Source organism: Sesamum indicum, unplaced genomic scaffold (genome assembly GCF_000512975.1).
Source record: "Sesamum indicum cultivar Zhongzhi No. 13 unplaced genomic scaffold, S_indicum_v1.0 scaffold00263, whole genome shotgun sequence".
NCBI classification, from domain to species: Eukaryota; Viridiplantae; Streptophyta; class Magnoliopsida; order Lamiales; family Pedaliaceae; genus Sesamum; species Sesamum indicum.
This window is the reverse complement of record NW_011628157.1, coordinates 25814-49414: the sequence shown is the minus strand read 5'-3', so window position 1 is coordinate 49414 and position 23601 is coordinate 25814. Positions and strand designations below refer to the sequence as shown.

The following is a 23601-nucleotide window of genomic DNA, read 5'->3' as shown; positions in this document are numbered from 1 at the left end:
CAGGAAACGGTTGACTGCTTCTTCTTTTTCCAGGATATAAGTGCTGGACCAAGAAAAATGCAGAAGCCAGTTAGGGAGTGTCTGGAGTCAGTGCACATTGCCCAATTAAAGTCACAATAACCACGTAGCTCAAAAGTGTTGGAGGAAGGAAGAAACAGACCCTGAGAAGGGCATTCTTTTAGATACTTGACGACATGAAGGGTGGTAGTCCAATGATCTTCACAAGGGTGGCTGAGAAATTGGCTTAGCTGCTAAACACAATAGGACATATTAGGTCTAGTGAAGTTCAAGTACAACAGCCTGGCAACAAGTTTGCGATATGCATTAGGACGTTACATTAAAGCACCACAATCAACTGCAAGTTTGAGCCCTTGAGGAAAGGGCGTAGGGACAACTTTGGAATGAAGTAAACCAGTGTTTTTGATGATATCATGGATGTATTTAGTTTGAAGCACAAAAGTGCCAAACGAACTATGAGTAATCTTGCGGCCAAGGAAGTAACGTGCATATCCCAAATCCTTAATGGTGAATAAGTCATGTAGATATTCCTTCACCGCATGAATATCAAATAAACAAGGACCAGACAATAATATGTCATCCACATAAATGAGTAGAGCCAGGAGACCAAACTTCGTGTGCTTGGGAAACAAACAATAATCATGTGTTGACTGTGTAAACCCATAGTCCTGAAGCTTTTGTGTAAACTCAATATTCCATTGACGTGAGACCTACTTTAAACCATACAGTGACCTTTCCAATTTACATACCATCTAGGAGCTACTGCATACCCTTCTTGCGGAGTCATGTAAACATCTTCATCATGATGCCCCTGCAGAAACATGTCATTTATTTCCAACTATTGAATAGGCCAACTATGGGCAGTAGTTATAGCAAAAAATATCTTTATAGTCACCGCTTTGGCCACCGGAGAAAAACTTTCAGTGTAGTCCACACCTTCTACCTGATTCAAATCTTTCGCAACCAAACACACCTTATACTAATTGATGCTACCATCAGCCCTCAACTTGACTTTGTACACCCATTTCCAGCCGTTTGCCTTCTTATCTGTAGGCAAGGGGGTTGATTGTTGTTTACGGTACGGTCCTGCTCCTTGGGCCTTTTTCCAACAAATGTACTCTTGCAGATATTCATTTTGGATGAGCCTCTCAGTCTCATTCTTTAGATGTCAGCACTCTTTAATGGTGTTGCCGTAATCATTATGAAAAGGACAGAATTTGTCAGACTTAGGATGTTGAGGCTGCTCTCTTCATGATCGGGGGCGAGCTAGCAAGCTCTTTTCTTCGACTACTATGAGGGCTTGGGTTATAGGAACCGTTAAGGGGGTGTAAACTGCACTGACCCTTTCGAAGGGTGCCTTCTTGTCCCGAAAATTAGTCCGAGGCTTCTTGAAGGGGGCCTCCTCCCGAACTTCTTTCCTCTTCTCCCCATGACTCTTTTTCTTGGCAGCTTAGGTGTACTCCATGTTGATATACTTTGCTGCATGGTCCAGGAGGGCGTCGAACTTGGAAATAGGTTTTTTAGCTAGGGATTTGAAGAAGTCTCCATCCAGGAGTCCTTGTGAGAAAGCACTAACCTTCACCTCTTGAGTGGTGGAGAGCATCTCCAAAGCTGCAGCATTGAATCTTTGCAGATACTCGTTCAATAGTTCATTGTCTTTTTAGCGTATGGCAAAAAGACTGAGATCCATCTTCCAAAACTTCCGATTGCTAGCGAATTAGTGCAGAAAAAGAGACTAGAATTCTTGAAAACTTCTTGTCGCTCCAACGGGTAATTGATTGAAACTTTCTTGTGCGCCTCTGGCGAAGATGGTGACAAAAACACAATAGTTGATTCCGTCCATGTACCTATGCAAAAGAACCACATTCTCAAAATGTGAGAGATGCTCTTGAGGGTCAGTCGTCCCATCATACTCAGCAATAGCGGGGGTATGACAATTCACTGGGAGTTCGTCCTCCACCACTATGTCGTGAAGGGAACACCCTGCTGCTCGTCTTTGGGGGCCGTACTATCTGGTGTTGTACATCTTAGAGACCCTTTTGGAGGCATTCCAGTTGTGCCACCATTGCCTGGGGACCTCCTAGGGAGCCACTGGAGGGAGCTCTTGTCTCTCAATCAGCTCTCAATCAGTGGGGTCCTGGATATAGGGATGTCTCCTTCCAGTAGGCCTCCTTCTACTCCTCTTCAGGGATGTTTACTTCTAAACAGGGGCTGAGCGGGCAGGAACCAGCACTATCATCTGCTCCCGAATTGCTGTTGCGACCACTTGTTGAATTGCACCCAACAAAGCTAGTAAAAGCTCTCCTTAAGTGGTGTTTCAAGAAGTGCTTCGTCTTGGAGGATTAACCAAAGGGTCCACTACTCTGGGGGTGGTATCGACGTGGCAAATCTCGCAGGTCCTCCTCCAATTGGGGCTGGGGAGGCTCCTACAACGACCTACAAAAGTTGATTGTTGTTGGGTATCTCTCACGGCCCTTTGCTTGTTAGGGTGGTTGGGGGTTTCCATGGTAACTCATGTATTTTACTCTAACTCCCACAAACGGTGCCAATTGATGTGTGCGATTTTAGCATGGTCCAATGCGGATCGAGAGTTGCAGCAAGAAGCGCAAAGCAGTTTTCAGATTCTAGAAGGTGTCTCCATTGGGGGATGCTGTCTGTATTTATAGAGAAGGCATCCCCCTTCGTGGGGACTCAACACCTTACCTGTATCCCGAGGAAAAGGGCAAGAAACCCATAGGTAAGGCACGATTCCATCTTATCCTTAGCTTGATCAACATGTTTTTGCTTGGGAGATGACTCCTACTCTATTAAGAGTTCTTCTAAGTCAAGAAGTCCTAAGCTTTGGGGGCGCCTCCCTTCTCCTAGGCTAGGCTTGGATGGTAAGCCCGTGGTATGGTAATCCTTAAACTAGGCTTCCCTCTTGGGCCGAGCTGGGTAGTCTTCCAACAAGCTGTCCTCATCATGGGCTAGTGTGCCTGATTTGGGGTTTGAATCTTCTCTTAGGCCAAGTGTTTTTGGGCCATACATATTAATATAGATATTTAAATTTGAATTTTATATACTTAATTGGTATTTTGATATTTAATTATTATATTCTATAAATAAAGACCTATAGCCCCTTGAATAGTGAGGCTGACCTCTGTCTCTTTTAAATAAGTTAAGTAAGAGGGAGAATTGTTTCAAGAAATTAGTACAAGATTTTGATTTCCTTCGCATTGCTTGGTTTATTAAAATGTAGTTTGGTTTATTTATTGGCCTAAAGAGCGTGGTATTGTGATTTGTGATTCTCACGTAGTTAATCATGGTGCTACAAGATCAAGTACGTACAAAGCCAGGAAATTAGTAGTCTATCCAATCACTGTCCACCCTCACCATGTGTCATGGGCGGACTCTTTTGTCTCGCAGTGAAATATATTTTTTGCCCGTGCGGTGTTTCAGGTTATACTCAACCTTCGACTACGCTTCGCACATCTACGAGTTTACCGACTGTCCGTCGCGTGTCTTCAATAATGAAGCTCGCTACCACGACATTTGAACGCATCCTTGTGCGGCACCGCGTTCCCATGCGCACGCCTATCCAAATTGCCCACGTTCGCCTAAGCTCTCAGCACGCACGCTTTAGCGTCTCTTAGCGACTGGTCCCAACTAGCTAGTCTGTCGTCATGCGTCTCGCCCAAAATCTCGAAACCTACCAATGCATTCCTCGATGGCAAGGAGCATCCTCGCTCCATCTCGGCATTACGGCGCTCCGCATGCGCCGATAATGCCCGTCTCATGCCCAATGCTCACTCGGTGCATCCTTGGAGCATGCCTTCTTCGTGGCCATCTTCTATGCCTCACCCGAGTAGGATTGCATCTTAAGTCTGAGGCCCATTTGTATGCCGACATCTTGCCTTGATCTAGCACGGTATGCCCGACACGTCTTCTTGCCTTTCAACTTCACAATTTGCCCACAGTGCTAGTTAAATAAAATCACATTTTCACCAGAAATAAGATCTAATCTATTTAATCACATAACCAATATCAACCCAAACCAAATGAGCACTTAAAATAGAAATTTTCAATGAATTTATAATTAGAATTGCAATATTTCTTTACATTTGAAAGATAAATCTAAATTTTTTATGAAAGAAAAAATAATTAAAGAAAATGCAAAAATATTATTACTGGTAAAAACCCCGCTCTCAACTGGTAAAAAATCCCGCTCTCAACTGGTAAAAATCCCCCACTCCCACTCCAACTGTAGAGACAAAGAAATACAATGGCCTCCCCCACCGATGAAAACCCTCAAAATCAGCTCTCTTCCTTTTCTTCTCACCTTCATTTTCGCTTTTGTTCTCGCCCAAAAATTACAGAGGAAACCCTTAAAACCATCGCAGATTTGCAGAGAGGGAGTGAAGGAGAAGAGGACCAATCTGGGGGGGTTTTTGTAGCCTCGATGAAGGAGAGACGATGGAGCGCCCGCAGGATGGCCGCGAACGTGAGGAGCAGCGGCGAAGGTAGCAGGAATAAGAGAAGGTAGTAAGTCTTCACACTTGGCAAATTCTTTGTTTCTGTTTAACCTTATCTTTGGTTTGAGGAGATTAGTTGGTAGATATATCATTTCAATTGGATGTCCGACATTTATGCATCTCTACGTTTTGTGGTTTATGTCAAGATTTTATACGTAGGTCTAGCATGTGGTTGTATGCAATTCACGCTGGTCGGTTCCTTTGGAAGTTTGTGTGCACTTCAGACATAAAAGTTTGAATATAAATATCATTAATTGATATGTCCAATTGAACAAATGTACATGGTGTGTAATTGGGTGAAGCTTAGATGGACATGATTTTGAGTTGGAGAAGAGAAGATTGTGGTGTTTGAAAAACTTGCTTGGTTGAGCTGCGAGAGGATAGTGGTGATTGGGAAAGCAGATTCCTAAATGTATGCAGGTAGGAGGAAAGGATCTTGGATGACCTATAATTTAATATGGTAATCCTGTCACCCAACTCTGTTACAGGCCATTTTAAATAATGGAGATTCGAGTAACATGATTCCAGAACAGGGAATTTATATTTTACTAGAACTGCATACCACAACCATCATTTTATGTCAAAGTTCTGCATCCAGCAGTATTTCTCTGAGGGTGTCAATCACCATTTCTCATGTCATTTAATCGATATGTGTTGCCTGTTTTGGCGGAGACATTTTTGAGTTTAGACAATCTCTTCTTAATTGTCTGGATAATTACCATGTTTTTCACATTATCATTCTTGTATATTACTAAGTCAAATGGTCCCATAAACTAATTTATTTCTATGGTCATTCTTCGTTTTCTGATTCTCTGCAGTTCATCAAATGAAATCCGTGATTTAATAAAGAATGAAAAGCTTCAGAAAGTTATATACAAGATTGATTGCTCTGCGGATCCTAATAATGTAAGTCTGATTACTGCTGCTTCGCTCACTTATATGTATTTCTGGATTTAATCTTATCACTGCAGAATTTGTCTTCAGAAATAGTACATGTATATCCACTTGCAAATTACTATAGTGAATCTATGATGTATCCTTCTACTTTGGTAGGAGCTTGATAAATCCATGGAGGAGGAATCTGTTCAACCTCATCTTTGGTTTGAGGATTAGTTGGTAGATATATCATTTCATTAGGTCTTTGGAATACCTCATTATCAAGTAATTATGCAAACTAAATTCTGGATTTTATATGATCTATTCAGATCCAGGTGAAGAAAATTTGGTGAGGCAAAGTGTTGAAAAGTTATATGTGCACTCATTGTGTTCTCTTTCTTTCTTCATATTGCCCTTCAAAATGAATAAAGACTATTAAGGAGTAGAAAGAACATATATGGAATATGGATTGCTTTCTACATTTTGTGCATGCTCGCTTTTATGATTTGCTTAGGCACGTTTCTATGTGGCCCCTTGACATTTGAAATTGGTGTTCTCTCCACTATTCATTTCTAGTTGCATTTTCAGGCAAACAATATCTCTGGATCTTTCTCCAGTTGCTTCTGTAGGAGTTCATTGCCAAAATTCTATTATTTATATCTTTTTTAATTCATTTGTTTTTGCAACTTGCTCAGGATTTCTGACCTTGACATATCAATATCCTTCTTTTATCGTTGTTTTTGTTTCTTTATCTACACCTTGTAGTGGTGACTTCATGATTTAATGCTTGAGTAAGGTTTGACCTGACCTATTCTGTGATTTTGTGTAAAGTATGGCGATTATCATAATAAAGCATAACAAAACTCAAAGGTCTTGTTTAAAAGTCTCTCGCTTTTCTTTTGTTTGTCTGTTGTTTGGGGTGTGTGTGTTTATATTTCATATTCTTCTTAGTAATATGATGGCCTTCTAACTTATCTTTTTTAAGCATTACATTGGTGATTTATCTTTTACATGCATACATGTTGCCATGTCTATGCATTTGATAGTTGGTTTGTATTTGAATGTTCTTCGACTAAATATGTGAGCAAGCTTGTGGACTTGTATAAGGGAAGTTCGGAGGAATGGTCGCAGAAGGCGATAGAGCTTGAGGGAATCATCAAGGCTTTAGAAGTAAACCTTGTTTGTAATTTATTTATTCAAATTCCCCAATGACTGAATGACACGCAATACAATAATTCCTCTTATGAACATATAGTAGTTTAAGTTGAGGACCTTATCTATTTGTCTTCATGCATGGTAGCTACCAAGGGAATATGTATGAGGTGGCAACGAGGAGGAATGATACAGCTGTGTTGGTGGCTGGGACTTTGGAAACAACGAAACAGATGATGATTAAAGAAAGTAAAAAAGTCTTTGCAAAGTGATAATGGTGGTAAAAAGTTTTCTTGGCTTCCACTTTTCATTTTATTCATTAGACATGTTTTCTTTTATGTGCATGTATTGTTATCTTGAAATCTTGATATCTTGATATTCATCATTTGTACCATAGTGCCAAGGTACTTTTCTTTAGATCTAGCAAGTTTGTTCTTTTGAAAAATATTCCTTGGATGGTTTTTCAGTGGTTTTCTAATTGATTTACTATTGTGGTTGTATCTTATCCTTTTTTGTTTATATGTACTTCAGTGTGATCTCATCCAAGTAAACAATATGTCTTGCCCTTTATGGTATACCAAGTTTTGTGAGACATATTTGATTGTCGGAATGTCAATATGTTTGTTTAGCATTTTGGGGTTAGACTCTTGGTTCAATTAAAATAACATGGAAGTACTCATCCAATTTTCATTTGAAGGACCCAACAAACTATTTCAAATGTAAAGAATTCCACCATTTTAAGTTTTTATTTGTCTTCTATTATATTATCAAACTACTACTTTATTTTTTGAGTTTATCGAGAATGATAGTTGGTAATTTGACGAATAAATGTGAGTTAGGAAGCATAAGATTGAGACATGAATGTGCACTTACAGTATGTGATTGTTGCTTTGAGTAAATGTGGAGTAGTTGAAGCCTAATTTCATGCATTTTGAATTGCTTTGAAATAGAGTTGGAATGTCTCTGCTTCCACTCAATCATAGGAGTTATTGTGAAATCATATTTACTTGCCAAAATGCCACCGGATTGATCCTTATATGCTTAATATGGGACATGCATCATTTTGAAAAATTTAAAGGCCCTCCCCCTTACCATGAAGAAAAAAAAAAAAAAAAGGAAGAAAGAATAGCAAGAAAAAAGAAGACTACATCTAGTCCACTGGTTTAGGTCACTTAGTAACTGGGTAACTTCATCACAAATATTGTTATTCACGTAAAACGGTGACTAGATCCATGAGTATACGAAGCACTTTAGGTAAAACGTTTTTTGGTTGAGTAACCAGGTGCCTTCACCACAAGTGTTGTCATCCGCGTCAAAAGACCGAAATACGATGTTTTTGGGTTGAGTAACCGGGTGCCTTCACCACAAGTGTTGTCATTAGCGTCAAAAGACTAAAGTACGGCCTAAAGAACATAAGTCACGGGCAAAAATAAAGAAAAAAAGAAAGGAAATAAAAGCCGTGACAATAGAAGGGGAAGAAAAAAGGAAAAAAAAAATTATTAGTGGCCAAAGAAAAGAAAGAACAAAAGTCGTCCCAACTTAGACAGCAAGTAAAATTATTAATTTTTAAAAAAAGGTAGAAAGGGGTATATGCAAGCATTATTCACACAAATGAATAATATGATTCCACGAATTTTTACTCAATCAGTATATAAAATTACACATCTTAATTGAAATATATCACTTGCATAAATTTATTTCATTTAATAAAATTATTCTTTTAATTTTAAATTTTTATTTATTATATTTAAATTTTTACCTAATGGTGGAAGAGTGTCAAAGTAATATTTATGAAACGAACAATATCACCTCATATATTTCTATATATTTTTACTAAATTTAAAATTATTTTATTAATCTTATTGAATCTGTGTGTATCTCTTAAAATTAAAATATTAAATAATTTAATTAATTAATTAATAAAATAGTTAAATCAATAAACATAAAGTATAAAAGATAAAAAAAATTCAAATTAAAAGATTAATTTTTTATTTTTATTTATAACCACTATTATAATTATAATTGTTTATTAATTTTTTATTGAATTTGTAAATAATAATTAATAATTGAAATATTAAATTATTTAATTAATAGTAATAAAAATTAGTTGCTATGTTAAAAAGTTACTATAAATTTTTCAAAATTAAAAGATTAACTTTTTGTTTTTTTATCAATTATACTAATTTAAATTAACTTTTTTATTTTATAATGGAAATTCTAAATTATTTAATTAATAGATTATAAAAATTAGATTATCACACTTGCATAAATTATTTCAAATTTATAAATTAATCATTTATTTTTTTAATTATATTTATAAGTAAATATTTAATGACAAAAGGTAGAGGGGGTGTGAAAATATAATGAATAGTAAGACCTCATTAAATTAAAAATTACCAAGTATAAATCATTAAATTTTTAAATTAAAAGATTAATTTTTCAATTTCTATTTATAGTTAAATTGGCCACCAACATGACTGATTGTTCGTCACCATCTTCATTCGTCTTCTCTTTCTTTCCTTTTATCTTTTTTTAACATAATTCGATTTTTTGACATGGTTAACCGACTTGATTGGATTTTAATAAATTTTAATTAATTTATTATTTTTTATAGAATTTTTATATTAAATTACATATTTAATTAAGGGGCAAAAAATATCACCTCATATATTTTTATATTATTTTTACCAAATCTAAATTATTTATTAATCTTCTTCTTGAATCTGTGTGTAATTTACCCCTCTTAAAATTAAAATATTAAATTATTAAACATATTTAATTAAGGGGCAAAAAATATCACCTCATATATTTTTATATTATTTTTACCAAATCTAAATTATTTATTAATCTTCTTCTTGAATCTGTGTGTAATTTACCCCTCTTAAAATTAGAATATTAAATTATTAATTAATAAATTAAAAAAATAGTTAAATTAAAAAATTGTCAAGTAAAATTATAAATCTTTTATTTATATTTATAACTTAATGTTTAAAAGATTAATTTTTTATTTTTTTATTATTTATACTAATTTAAATTCTCATTATTAATTTATAAATAAAAACAAAAATTTATAAATTCATGTAAAATTTTCAATTGAAATTTTCAACTATTGGTAAATTTTACAATTTAATAACAATTTTTTATTAATAGATTAAATAAAAATTTATTTAAAATTTTAATAACAAATTAATAAAATAATTTAAATTATAATTCGTATTTTGATAAAAAAAAATCTATTATTCATTCCCATAAATACACCCCCTTCCTAATAAGTATTTAATTTAATACATGTGATCATTCTATAATTTAAATTAACTCCATATTTATACAGACTCAATAAAAATTTAAATTAGGATAAATAATATATATTTATAAATGATAATATTATGTTCTTTAAATCAAAACAACACAATAACAATCCATTTATAAATAAATGCATTTATACTAAATTGTTGTTATTAGATAACTACAATAGTAATAAATATTTTATTTTGATTATGAAGAATTGAGGATTAAGGAACCGAGTAGACAAAGCGTAAAATTAAAATATATGCATTTCTCAAAGCTCCCCATGCATAATTCATTCCCATAAATATGCCCCATCTATCTTATAAATATTTAGTTATAAAAAAATAATATAATTACTAATTTTATTTTAAATAATTAATACACTGTCTTCATTCCCTGCCAAGTATTATTACGTGGCTACAAGGCTGTTGTTAAAAAGTGGTAAAATCGAGAAGCTTCAAGCTCAGTCCAAGCTCGCAAAGCATAGTGTATACCGCAAGAACATATTAATTCTCAATTTACATGAATTTTAATTAACAAGGCATGTATCAGAATGAGTTATAAAAGGCAAGGCAAGTCACTTTTTTTCGGATGTCATTCCAATTATGAGAAACAAGGCGAGTCACTTTTTCCAAGATGTCGGTTCAATTATGAGTTATAGAAGCCTATTTTGGAAGGTGCCTGCCAAATGGCAGAGCCCATGGTCTCTCTCCAGGTCGAAAGATTCTAACGTACAGCCTAAGAAACAGCACAATCAATGCTAGATGAGTTTTTAACATCTATACAATCATCCAAGCACATCAATTCCAGTTCCACTGATAAAGAGGAACATTAACATTTTCATCATTTTGCTAAATCTAAACAGTATCTCTTTCTACAGAGAAGTGAATTTAAGCAATTAAGCTTAACTCCACATCAGTGTTTGGGATGAAAATAATGCTTGTTAGCTGACTCTCAAATTGACAAAGAAGAAAAGTAATATTTTATACCTAAAAGCTTCTCTTGATCCATAGTGAAATATTTATTAGCAACACAAATAAAGAGGCATACAACATACATGTTATGTCCGTACTATACATTAAGCCACAAAGAACTGAATTGACTCTTAGAACTTATAATTGTGATGTGTCAACTCTCACCTACCTCACACTCCCATCTTATAAGAGTTGTTTTGTTATCATCTGTATATGTGAAAAATATATTAACTATCTACTCCAGGAAGTAGAATCATCATAAGGCAATGCCATTTCAAAAAATGCTGGAGGCCCATATGTTCACATACTTGTAGAGATGTTCAGTTAACACTCGAAAAGCAAAATCGCAAATTAGAAACTGCAAACAAGATATTTGTGTAGAGAGAAGAAGAAACATACTGACCCTTATAACAAAATGCATAAAGGAGCTATTAAACAAAAATAAAAGGGTTACCTCCATTTTGATACTGGAACTAACTCTGAGTAGATCAATCAGCGCAACAAAAGCATTTAACTTTTCTTCCATGCTGAAATCTGGATATTCACTCTCCATTAGGCCTAACAACCACACTTCTCCTGGATTGCTCTCATCAACTTGATTGTACACTCAGCACTTTTGTGTTAGATTTACTAGCGTCAATTTTTTATGGACTGCAAACCAAAAACTCATACTCAGAATCATTTGCATCGTTCCACCAAGACTTCAGAAATGTCATCCATGCTCCAAAAGTCTACAGGATCACATAGAAAATTATAGCATCCTTTGGCAGCAGCACAAATGCATAATAGAGACCAAGATGAAGATCTTTTCTAGAGCTAAAGTGATCAAATTCTCTAGGTCACGGAGTGTATCCACGAGGTTCAACTCAAAAATTCATGGCAAAAGAATACTCCCAACAAGTAAAAGCCAATACTATCTAAAATTGCTAGTTGGTTCCCAATAAATGTAAGCTAACAATTAACATAGAAACCACAAACTCACCAATGAAGATTTTGCCAACTTTTTCGTCCCACTATTTCCTTGTGTTGTTCTCCCTTCAATTTAGAGGACTTAGGCCATACTTCTCCAAAAGATTGACTCCCTAGAAAACAAAACAAGGAGGATTAACAAATATTCCACAAGAAAATTCGACTATGATGATGTCTTGGTTAATGTTATTATGGCAGACAAAGTTTCTACCAGCAGTCGTTCTCGCTAAACTGGGAAAAGCAAATAAACATGTAGTACTTTAATAGTATAACAAAAGAATAAACGAAAAGGGTAAACAATTGGTGCCCTTTGGTTCAACATATTTTAACTGAAAGTACTACCTTATCTTGTCCTCAAGCAAAAGTCTCCACCATAGGAATGTCTTGCCACTACTGCCATAATCACATGGATCACAGGGGATGCTACAGTCTCAGCACTCCTAGAAAGTGGAACATGGGCTTGGCCAGCAACAACTGCATGATACTCTGACTTTCTTTCGCTCAGTGCTCGACTCAGATGAAGAATCATATTCGAGGTTTTGACCCAACACACATGCTTTGGCACATAGAACGAATCTGATCTGCAGGTATTGGCATATCAGAAGGACCATGTTTCTTTCTTACCAAACCTGCAAATGATCACACCAAAGTATAAATCATAAGTTACTGTCATATTTTCAACATAAATAGATTAAAAAAGAAAAGAACACTACAAGTTCTCCATGCACTACATCCAAAAGTGAATGTTGCACCAGAAAATCACCATGAGCAAACTAGGCTTACCAATACTAATATTCTGCAAAGAGAATGTATAATTAGACTTTGGAGCTTAGTTACTCAAACCAAGAGTCATTTAGTTGCTCACACCACAAACTTTGAAGCTTTGGGATGGTTGCATAGCCAACACTTCATTTTCAGCATATGGGCATACAACAGTCATAGAATTTCTATGAAAAGTAGAAGAGTAGTTAATACTTGTTACATGAGATAAACCTAATCCTGACACCATGGATGCAGCACTACCACATTTGCCCAAGCAAATATTCATTGAAATATGAACTTCGAATTAGTTAAGGAAAAGTAGCCAATATGTTACAAGAAAAGGAAGGCCTATACAATGATAAATTTTCAATAGACCATTTTCTGAGTAAAACAGGGAGAAAATACCTAAACCAAGGTTTATGTTGGGAGACTTTGCATGTCTGATGTGATCGTGGTCATCATCACTAGCACCCCAATAATTAAATGTGCTGCTATCGGCTAATAATAGATAATGAGCAGTTGCTTCAATAGCAGCACAAGCAAAACACAAAATCCCACAAATGGCAAATGAAAATAGTCCTTGCTCATGTTCAGAACCTCTCTTTGTTTCAGTATATACCAGCCATGCTTAAGGAGCCATAGAAGGAATCTCACTGCACATCAATGAAACTTCATCACCAACATTATAGCATGCAATTTTGAACTCAAGATCAGGAGTGCAAATTCGATTTCTATCCTCATACTGTCATACATTTATACATTATTTTCATCTCATGAATCCATTCATCTGAAATAAATAAAATAACTACATATTACAAGCATGTAAATATATATATGGAATTAATATCTTTACTAATTATAAATACTAGTTTAGTTAGCATATTCTAAACTAAACCATAGACTATAATTAAACAAATTTTTAAGTAGAAAGTAACTGTAAAGAAAATATCAGGAACAATAAAAGAACATAAAAGTAGTATATAAAGGGGCACAAGACGACACACAACATTAATCATAAGACATGCTAGCTTTGAACAAAAATCCACTCATCATAATAACACAAGAGTTAAACCACACTCCTCAACTTCCATCTGTGACGTGTAAAAAACTAATCACCTACCTTACACACCCACTCCCATCCTCTAGGAAATTGGGGTAACTTAACATAATTAAAGTATGCAATAAAATCTTTCCCAATCACTCGAATAAGCATGCATAGGAGCTTTTTAATATATTTTATTCCCCCACACCGAAACCATGACTACCCTCAAGCATGTCTCAATTCAAATACACAAATTATCCAAGTAGCAATTCTCAAATTTCCTTTCTTGTCACTCAAGTATATCCCCTATACTAATAAGACTTAATAGTATAAGAAGAGCCAGCAATATTGAGACAAGCACTTGCAGTACAACATACAATATTCAACACACAAGTATCCCATTGACTTCATCAAAATAAAATGAAACAAGTCTCAACACTCTCACAAAGGTATCATTGTAATCACTCCACTCATAAAGTGTTTAAGAATTTGGGTTCCACTAAAATCAATACATAGAATGCCATTACCATAGGCTTGCTTGTGAATCAAATCTCCTCCACCAACGAAATGAAAATTAATACATGAATCAAAGGGTCTTCCCAAGGGTTGTAAGGGGGCTTAGGACAAGGTGTGGCAAAAGATAGGCCGAATTGTAGCTTATGAATTCAAAGGAGCGACGCGGGCCTAGTTGCTTCTCCTTCCAACTTCATTGCCATTCAACTCGATTCAAGTAATTTGAACAATCAAACACCTCCAATTTTTTCATTTTCTTCTTCTGTTTCTCTTTCTTTTTTTTTTCTCAATCTTTTCTTTCATTTTTTCTCAATCATTTCTTCTTTCCTTTCTTTTTTTCTTTTTTTTTTCCTCAATATTTTCTTCTTTCCTTTCTTTTTTTCTTCTTTTTATTCTTCTTCCTCTTCTCCTTTTTCTTCGTCTCTTTGTTCTTTCTGTTTCATCATTTGTTTTTCATTTCCTTGTTCCGTTTCTTTTTTTCTTTTCCTTAGGGATAGCAGTGCATCCCTTGTTATTCACTCATTTTCATGTCAATTTATAAGAAATCAAGCGAACACCACACCCTTGAATGGGTTCAAAAATGACTTTAGGAAATAACCAAAAAATGGGATAATTCAGCTTATTACGTGGTTTAACCGAGAAAGAAAAGCCAAGGCTCAAATGAGTTTTTCTATTGGTGAATTCAAGGTAGGCTCTTTTGAGGTAATGGGGTATTCCTAAGTGCCCTTATCACTTTCACGCACCAATCTTACAAGAATGTGAACTCAAAATGTATTACACAAGCAAGTTCTAGAATGGACACACTAAGTTTGATGCCCTCGATCAAAAGAAATGTAGCACTGTTTAAATGAAAGTGCTTTGGTCCAAAAGCTCACACAAAGGCTTTTGTGTTGATTCTTGAACATTGTTCATTTGATGCAGTCAATGGAACACACTTCACACAATTTTTTTTTTATATGCCACTAGTGCTAGTCTCCCCTACTTATCTCGACTTATACCAAAAATTTCTATTAATCTAAGGGATAACACAAGACAACAATCAGAAAATTCAAGTGCTACCACAAGATAATTCGCATATCTTTCTCAAGACACTAACTTTCTTCACAAGTTTCGGTGTTCACTAAAAATTGTCAAACCCCAAATAAAAATTTTTTAATGCCCACACATCCACATTCCAACACATTAATTCCCGACTAATCTAATTCAATTGTCACATTGAATATTGGGCTCCAATCTCTTGTTACTTTATTACAAGAAAGATTGTTTGGCAAGTCACTCTAATCCAATAGGAGTAATATGTCATCATACATAGAGCATAAGGAATAATAAATCAAAGTCTTGGAAGTTCCAAGTAATATCTTCCTTTATTTTTCTGAAACAAGTCTTTCATAATTAAGTTCTACAGAGACTTGCACCTAATTCAATTGAGCTAAAACAAACATAACAAAGATAAATTTAAGCATAAATCTTACCTTGTGGTCGAGAACATCGGTCAGGAACTCAATCATCGACTTGCAAATAGTGTGGCAGAGTGTTATGCACCTAAATATAATAGAAGGAATGAAAAAATCTCTAACAAGCCATTTAAAAAGAAACGGAAAAAAGAAGAAAAAGATTTTTCAGACTAGCAGATGCATATACAAGCATAGTAAACAGACTTTCATCGACACATTGGAGAATATTGATAGAAAGTTCTAAACATACACGAAATTGTTGCCACCCTTCTTATAAATTTTCCACCCGTTGGAAGGTGAACTAGCGTACAGGAACTGGACATACTTGTATAAAATCCTTTAGGCACATAAAGATGATTAAAATAAGGTAATCATCCAAAGTTTTCATCCCATGTCAATCATAAATAACCTTGAGGTTGTTCGCATAAATAAGAATGCATAGAAACATTAAAATATATCTTATTAGACTCCCCCCACACCGAAACCATGCTTGCCCTCAAGCATGTACCACTCCAAATATACGAATTATCCAAGTAGCAATTCTCAAATTTCCTTTCATGTCAGTCAAGCATATCCCTTAAACTACTAGGACTTAATAGTTTAAGAAAAGATAAGCAATATTGAGAATAAGCACTAGTAACGGTGTAGCACAACATTCAATATACAGATATCCCATTGACTTTATCAAAAATAAAATGAAACAAGTCTCAACACTCTCAGAAGGGTAATCACTCAAAGTGTTTAAGAATTTGGAATTGACTTTATCAAAATCAAATTAAACAAGTCTCAAAACTCTCAGAAGGATGACACAATAATCACTCAATATGTTTAAGAATTTTGATTCCACTCAAATCAATTAATAGAATGTCATTACCATAGGCTTGCTTGTGAATCAAATCTCCACCATCATGAAATAAGAATTAATGCATGAATCAAAGGGTCTTTCATGGGTTGTAATGGGGTTTAGGAAAAGGTGTGACAAAGAATAGGTCGATTATGAAGTCAATGGCTGAAGTCAAAGGAGCGATGTTAACCTAGTTGCTTATACTTCCGAGCTCATTTTCCTTCAACTCAATTCAAGTGCTTTGAACAATCAAACTGCTGAATTTTTTTTTCCTCTTAATCTTTCCTCTTTCTTTTCTTTTTTTCCCTTTTTTTTTTCCTTTTTTTCCTTTCTATTTCATCATTTTTCTCATCTTTTTTTCTTTTCTTCTCTTTTTTGTTCCATTTCCTCATCTCTTTTTTTTCCTTTTGCTTGGGACTAGCAATGCATCGTTGGGTGCAACTTGAATCATTACATTCACTTGTTTTCATGTCAATTTATAAGCAACCAAGCGAACACCACGCCCTTGAATGGGTTCAAAAATGACTTTAGGAAATGACCAAAAAAGGGATAATTCAGCTTATAAACCGAGAAAAGAAAAGCCAAGGCTCAAATGAGTTTTTCTATTGGTGAATTCAAGGTAGGCTTTTTTCAGGTCAATGGGTTATTCCTAAATGCCCTTATCACTTTCATACACCAATTTTACAAGAATGTGGTCTCAAAATGTATTACACAAGCAAGTTTTAGAATGACATACTACATTTGATGCCCTCAATCAAAAGAAATGAAGGAGCACTATTTAAATGGAAGTGCTTTGGTTCAAAAGCTCACACAAAGGGCTTTTGTGTTGATTCTTGAACATTGTTCATTTGATGCAGTCAATGGAATGTAGTTCACACCATTTTTTTTTTGTTTCTTTTGTATGCCACTAGTGCTAATTTCTCCTACTTATCTCGACTTATACCAAAAATTCCTGTTAATCTAAGGGATATTACAAGCAACAATCTGAAAATTCGAATGCTACCATGGGATAATTCAGATATTTTTCTCAAGACACTATTTGTTTCACAAGTTTTGGTGTTCAATAAAAATGTCAACCCCCAAGTAAAAATTTTGAATCCCCACACATCTACGTTCCAAATATTAATTCAAATTTCAACAACACAACCAATTTCGCAAGAATCGTGCCACAATGATTATCAAACCACCTCCCAGAAAATCAATCACAAAAGCACAAAGCACAACATTGAACATACCCCCGCTCCCAAGAATATACATTGTCCTCAACATATGCACACAAACCCACTGAAACAAGGGAACAAAAAGTAAGAAAAAGATAACGTCCCTGAAATTTGGGATTGTCAAGGTCTTCCAGACAAAAGGTGGTGGAAGTGGAGGCAACAACAGTGCAGGGGGTTGTGCTGGAAGAGTACAACAAGAAAAATGCAAAAATTTAGTTCCAGCTAAACAGCATCATCATAAATTCAAAAGAACTTCTGAGCTGAATTTATAAGTATAATTGAAATATCAACAACAAGACTTTTCTTCTTAGTTAAGCTCATTATTTCAGTAAGCAGTAGTACCTGAAATGCAGTAACAAAAAGGGAGCCATCAGAGGAAAATTGTGAAGCATAAGCCGTCATGGACATCTGATCCACAAACCACAGACTATTACAAGCAGATATATACTCAGAACATGAAGACAATCTCTTGATGAGAACCTTCCTCTTCCTCAAAGATTTGCTGCTCGACTTGCCAGCATTTTTGTAGTTGAAACGGGAAACTGATGTCTCCCTGGAAGAAGTCTGCTCAAATTCTCATGTGGCCCTGATTGTAGCTTTGTTAGCTGAGCAATATCATGGTCTGAAAAATCCAGCTTTCTATCGAACCAAGGACTCCCACCAGTCTCCTCAGTTGAACTATCATCTTCAGATTCTATCTCTAACTTACTAAAAGCATACCCCATATTTCTATCCACAATATATTTAGCTACAAACAACAACGTTTTAAACACTCCTCCTATAGGTGATCCTTCATACCATTCGCAGCAGAATTTAGTCATGCCAAATCAGCAAAACACCGTAAATTGGGAGGCCCAAAAGTTATTTCACTTACTATGTATGTACACAGAATAATCAGAATCCACACATATGCTGACACGTGACAGTCCCTGCAAGCTAGAATCATATTTACTAATTTTTTGAAACAACATCACCCTTAGCTAGTTCAACCCATCTACAAATTAGCATTATTGTTTGTTATTATTACTATTCCAGAAAAATGCAGGAAAAGAAGATGCACATGATCATCCACAGTCTACTTTATCTTCGTGTTGCTTCTTCCCTTGGTGCATGTCAGGGATGGAACTATATAAGCTCTTGCAGAAAGAAAGCAACAGTACAAAAACAACTTAAGTACGAGGACAATTTATTGGAATTTTTATCATATGCTCAAATAAAGATATAAAATTGATGGTCCGTTAAGTATCCTATATACAAAAGAGACCTAGATTCTGGGTCCGGACAACATTTAATTTATATAATAATATTCTTAAGATGATTAATTTAACATTTTCTTGTTCTTAGAAAAGAATAAAAATGTAGAGATATAATGGTAGTGCCTGTTATTTATTGAATAATAATTTAAAAAATATATTGATTATAATAATTTCAAAACACAATCTCCAGAAAATAAATTAAACTAATAATTGTATATATACATACATATACTTAAGAATAAAAAAAAAGTGATGTAGAAACATAATGGTTACTGCTTGTTATTTGTTGAATATAATAATTTTTTTTTTTCCAAAAAATAAACTAAAGTATTAATTGCATTACATACATATGTATATACATGTATATTTGTAGATGTATATTGTAAAAAAAATGGACAAATAGAGAATAAAAAGTAAATTTTGTTTTAAAGTTTGCTTTCTCATACTTATGATAGAACATTTTTAATGGAAGAAACTTTTGGTACGTCATAAATATTAACCACTAAACTAAATACATATTATTAATTAGAAAATAAAATAAAATTATGATATACTATTTAATAGAAAACATATTATGTCAATAATATGAATTAATCTATCGTTATTTACATCAATTATATAATTACAATAATAAGTCTTGCCACCTTTTATATCAGAATAATCTATTAAGAAATTAAGTATAAACCCAATAAAATGTAAGATGAACATTCAATGTAGGAAATTTAACAATGAAAATATACGCAATACTGTTGAGTTGATTATCAAACTTTTAGTAAGTACATAATTTCTTTTCCTTCAAGAACAATGTCATATGTATAATTTATGCTCCGTAATTTTTTCAATCTCAATAAAACTTAGGTTAGAGTATTTTCATTTAATGATGTCTTATCTTTTCTATACATCTTTTATATTGCATAAATAATATTAAATTTGACCATTAATAACATATTAACTTTACTTGTTATTATAAATTGCGAATATACTATCAATTTAATGTTAACTTTTATTTTTATATATCATGTTGTTTTTCAAACCAAATTGTAAGAAATACATTTTACATTTGGACTGAAAATGAGATTTGATCTATCCAATGAGAAGGTCAAAGGAACACTTAAGACAAGAATTTTGATTAGTTCGTAACAATCATTTCTCTATACCAAATTTGGAGGGTAAAAAAGTAATAAGAAAATTACAAAGATTATTTTACATAATACTAAAATATACTTAAATATAAAATATATGATAGATACAACATGAGAGCCTCCTATTTAATGAAGAAAAATAGATTTTTTAATTAATATTTAGAATATCATAATTATACTCTGAGACTCATTCCTTAATTTTCCACAACTCTCCAATGCACAATAAATCATTTTTACCTCCTTTCTTGATTGTATTTATTAGGAATAAAATAATATATTTAAATTCGTCACCTCTCCAAGAAAATGTATATATCATAGATTTACAGAGATGAAATCAAACAAGGTGTAAAGATTGAATAAAGAGAGGAGATTGAAAGTTTCTTGATATCCCACCCGTCTTTACTCTCATTTGTAAAAACCCTTCCCACCATCAAACCGTTTCACCTTCATTTCCCCTTTCCTCCCTCTCTTTATTTCTCAACCCCGAAAGATAGAAGGAATGCAGAGGCAAAAGAAGGGTTCCACTGCAAAAAACCCTTAAAAACAGAGAGGAAAGATCAACAGAGGGGTTAGGGTTTAGTACCACTGGCAGAGGGTGATGTGAAAAAGGAGAACGTTAAGTGGTCTCATTTGGGTTTATTACTCTGATTGATGGAAGCGAAGATGTGTTCGTTCACCAATCAGCACACCCAGGAGAAGCAGCAATGGAGGTGGGTGCAACACAAAATTCCAAGAAAGACAACCCTACTTGTAAAAACCCTCAAAACTACTCTTCTTTCCCACCATTTTACTCGAGCCCACCGTCAATCCACACTCACATGTTTCCACCTCTCGATTTTTTATTTCTTTTATTCAGGGTTTGCAGAGCAGTAGAGAAGAAAGCGCAAGAAAAAGGGAAAAGAAATTAAGTTGGAAACTTCTCTCTTCTCTCTATTTGTATCTCTGTAAGTGTCGTTCTTAGCTCCTAATTTTTTATATTTCTGCAATTGTTTAACTTTTATGGTGTCACTTAGCTTGAAATTTTTGGGGGATGTGTACATTTGTTAATCTGGGATTGCTTGTGATTAATTTGTGGGTTTTTTGGTTGAATCTTGATTTTCTTTGGCATGAGGAATGAAACTTTTGATAAGAAAAAAAGGAGGAAAGTGATATCTGTTATGGGTTGTATCTTAAAGTTAGTTCAGCGAATGTTTATTCATTTGAAATTGTGAAATCACTTTAAATGACCTTTGTTTACTCATTAATTAAGAACCAACCCACCCTCCTTATATATGCTTCTTTTGTTTGCAACTCTTCTTTTACTATATTAGTCATGGCAAATTTTGGCTGTCAAAATTTCCTTGGTCCGCATCTTTATTTAAATAATTGATCAATTTTCTGGAATCTGTGTCCAGATATGGAAGGCTAAGGAGTGTCTGAATATTATTTCTAGCAGCAGAAATGTCAGGCTAAAAGCTGACATCATTGATGCTATTACTATTAGCTTCCAAATCTTGGAGTCAACCTTCTCCCTATGGAATTTAGGCAAATAAAAGATCCTATGGAAATCATTAAGTTGGCAATTACAAATCAAACTGGAGCTTATCTAAATGTTGAAGAACTTATTTGATCAATTATTTGGGATGTATGATCAAGAATTTGAATCTGAATGCAAGGAGCCTAACTAACCATCACTGAGTCTACCTATACTGTTTGTTGCATAGTTATGGCATTGAGTGCAAGAATCTTGGCCAAAGGAGGGAGCTGTTGCTGACTAAGTTTCAAGAGAAGCACAAAACACTAAGTTCAGGTGATTTTTCTTGTAGATAAAAGCCTTGCAGCTTTTATCTATCTTCAATAGAAGTTACTATTTCCAAATGTGGTTTGCTAGGAATTTTTATTGTTCATTGACATGCTTTTCTTTTGAAACTTGCTGCGCTTATGTTGTTTCAAACCCAGATAAATGCCCTAAAGAACCTGAAGCCCAACCAACCTTCTGGAATAAGTGGAAAGTCAAAATTAGAACAACAGAAGCATGTAGCAGATAAATCAAGGGTATTGGAGAACTTCATTCCTATATCTATGATCAGCCACACCAAAACCCTTGTATTGTATTTGCCCTCTAAAATAATGCAACTTGCATTTATTTTATGTGAAAGAATTTTAAACAATCTTAGTCTGAATAAGTTATGTTAAGTTTTTTTTCTAATTCTAGAAAAAAAATGTGAAGCTTTATAATCAAAGTATCAATGGAGAAGCTATTAATTTGTGATTCTATTAGAGAATTGAAGTCTAGAGTAAACTGAGTTGAACATTATTAGATTTCCTAGTTGGACCTCTTATTATTAGTATTCTTGTCGTTTCTATTGTTATTTATTATCATCGGTAGGTGAAGGTTTGTAGAAGATTGGGTTACCAAAACAAAAAATAGATAACTGGAGATTTGTTCCTTAAAATGCCACGTTAAATATCTTGTGTTTAATAAAGAAAATCTACTTTATGTAGTAGTGCAAATGGTTTCTATCTTCCAGGTAATACTATTATTTCGATCAGAAAATTGAAGGTGTTGAAGTGTGGCTATTTGAGATGTATGATCAAGAATTTGAATCTGAATGCCAGCAGCTTAACTAATCATCACTGAGTCTACCTATGTTACCTAGACTTACTTAAGTATTTGAGTCCAGAGGTCAAAGCAGTGACTGAAGAAGCTTTGCAATCATTTGTGTACCATGAAATTTTGGCAAGTTTTCTAAACTCATTGCTCTTTTGCTACATTGTAGTTGCAATTTCTGGTGCGCTAGTACCCATAATATTCTTATATTTAAAGATTGGATACTTAGAAATCTGCAAAAAGCGTGGTTTCACAAGCTATTATATGTGGGCTTGCCCTTTGTTGTAAGGGGAAGGTTACATTTTGTATTGCCACCCACAAATTCAGAAGACATCAAAATCATGTATACTTGGGGAGTGGTAAGTTTGGTGGTTGTTTGATTATGGACTGTAGATTGCGAGTTGTGAGGTAATTTGTCCCACTATTTTACTTGAATTATTGTCTTAGTTTCAATTACTTGTCCATGCTAAGAAAATCTGCAAGGGAAAATATTGAAATTGACTCACAAAAAAGATGACGGAAAGAGCTCTGAAGGCATCTGGCCAAACTGATCTTTCTAACAATGCATCAAAGCATCTGCTGTTCATGCACAAAGTAATTTTGTTGTCAAAATTGCGAAGTTTGCTTGTCCTTTTCAGTGTTGTAAGCAAGGATTCGTTTTACTTTAGCATCTATCAAATTTTGATATTGTTGTCATTGTCCTGCTATATCACAATTTTATGTGCATTTACCTATGTATACAATTTCAGTTTATTATGTCGTGCCCTACGCCTTTATTTCATTCTTTGTGCGACTCTTTTCCTCACACAGATGAAGAAGAATTGTGGCTGCTGCTCCTGTTTCTTGGTTCTCAAACTTACTGTGTTTATGTAGCTGGGTGGAACAATATTTTCTAGTGAAGGAAAGCTTCATCATAGTGCAAATACAGCTTGCATGCACTGCTGCTGCTGCATTCTGATGGTTGCTGGAAATCGTTAGCTTTGCAGACAA

The 23601-nt window shown here is 34.3% G+C and overlaps 1 protein-coding gene and 1 long non-coding RNA gene across 7 annotated transcripts; both read left to right on the top strand.

Moving 5' to 3' along the window:
* The first annotated feature begins 4222 nt into the window (after positions 1–4222).
* On the top strand, positions 4223–7057 carry LOC105179987. Of its 5 annotated transcripts, none has more exons than XR_849441.2 (4): positions 4223–4536; positions 5348–5435; positions 6518–6575; positions 6706–7057. XR_849441.2 is itself a non-coding variant. In XM_020691510.1 (4 exons), exons 1-4 carry the CDS (start codon positions 4280–4282, stop codon positions 6724–6726), a joined length of 429 nt encoding a protein of 142 aa, XP_020547169.1. In that variant the 5' UTR covers positions 4223–4279; the 3' UTR covers positions 6727–7057. The 5 variants fall into 5 exon arrangements, 4 of the variants coding, with proteins under 4 accessions (XP_020547169.1, XP_011101949.1, XP_020547170.1 ...); XM_020691510.1 differs by having other exon boundaries at positions 6513–6575; XM_011103647.2 differs by having other exon boundaries at positions 6495–6575.
* A 13320-nt stretch (positions 7058–20377) lies between these two features.
* On the top strand, positions 20378–23597 carry LOC105179986. 2 transcript variants are annotated; one of them, XR_849440.2, is made up of 4 exons: positions 20378–20771; positions 20878–20965; positions 21725–21810; positions 23422–23597. It is a non-coding gene; the product is annotated as an uncharacterized LOC105179986 (long non-coding RNA). The 2 variants fall into 2 exon arrangements; XR_002286454.1 differs by lacking the exon at positions 23422–23597 and adding an exon at positions 21960–22500.
* Positions 23598–23601: the final 4 nt, after the last annotated feature.

What these genes read in the sequence shown, in the direction of transcription:
- LOC105179987 (XM_011103647.2), top strand. Translation starts at nt 4,280, where the DNA reads ATGGCCTCCCCCACCGATGAAAACCCTCAAAATCAGCTCTCTTCCTTT. An exon ending in GGTAGCAGGAATAAGAGAAG is followed by an intron (nt 4,537 to 5,347) that starts GTAGTAAGTCTT and finishes GATTCTCTGCAG; the next exon opens with TTCATCAAATGAAATCCGTG. An exon ending in GAATCATCAAGGCTTTAGAA is followed by an intron (nt 6,576 to 6,705) that starts GTAAACCTTGTT and finishes CATGCATGGTAG; the next exon opens with CTACCAAGGGAATATGTATG.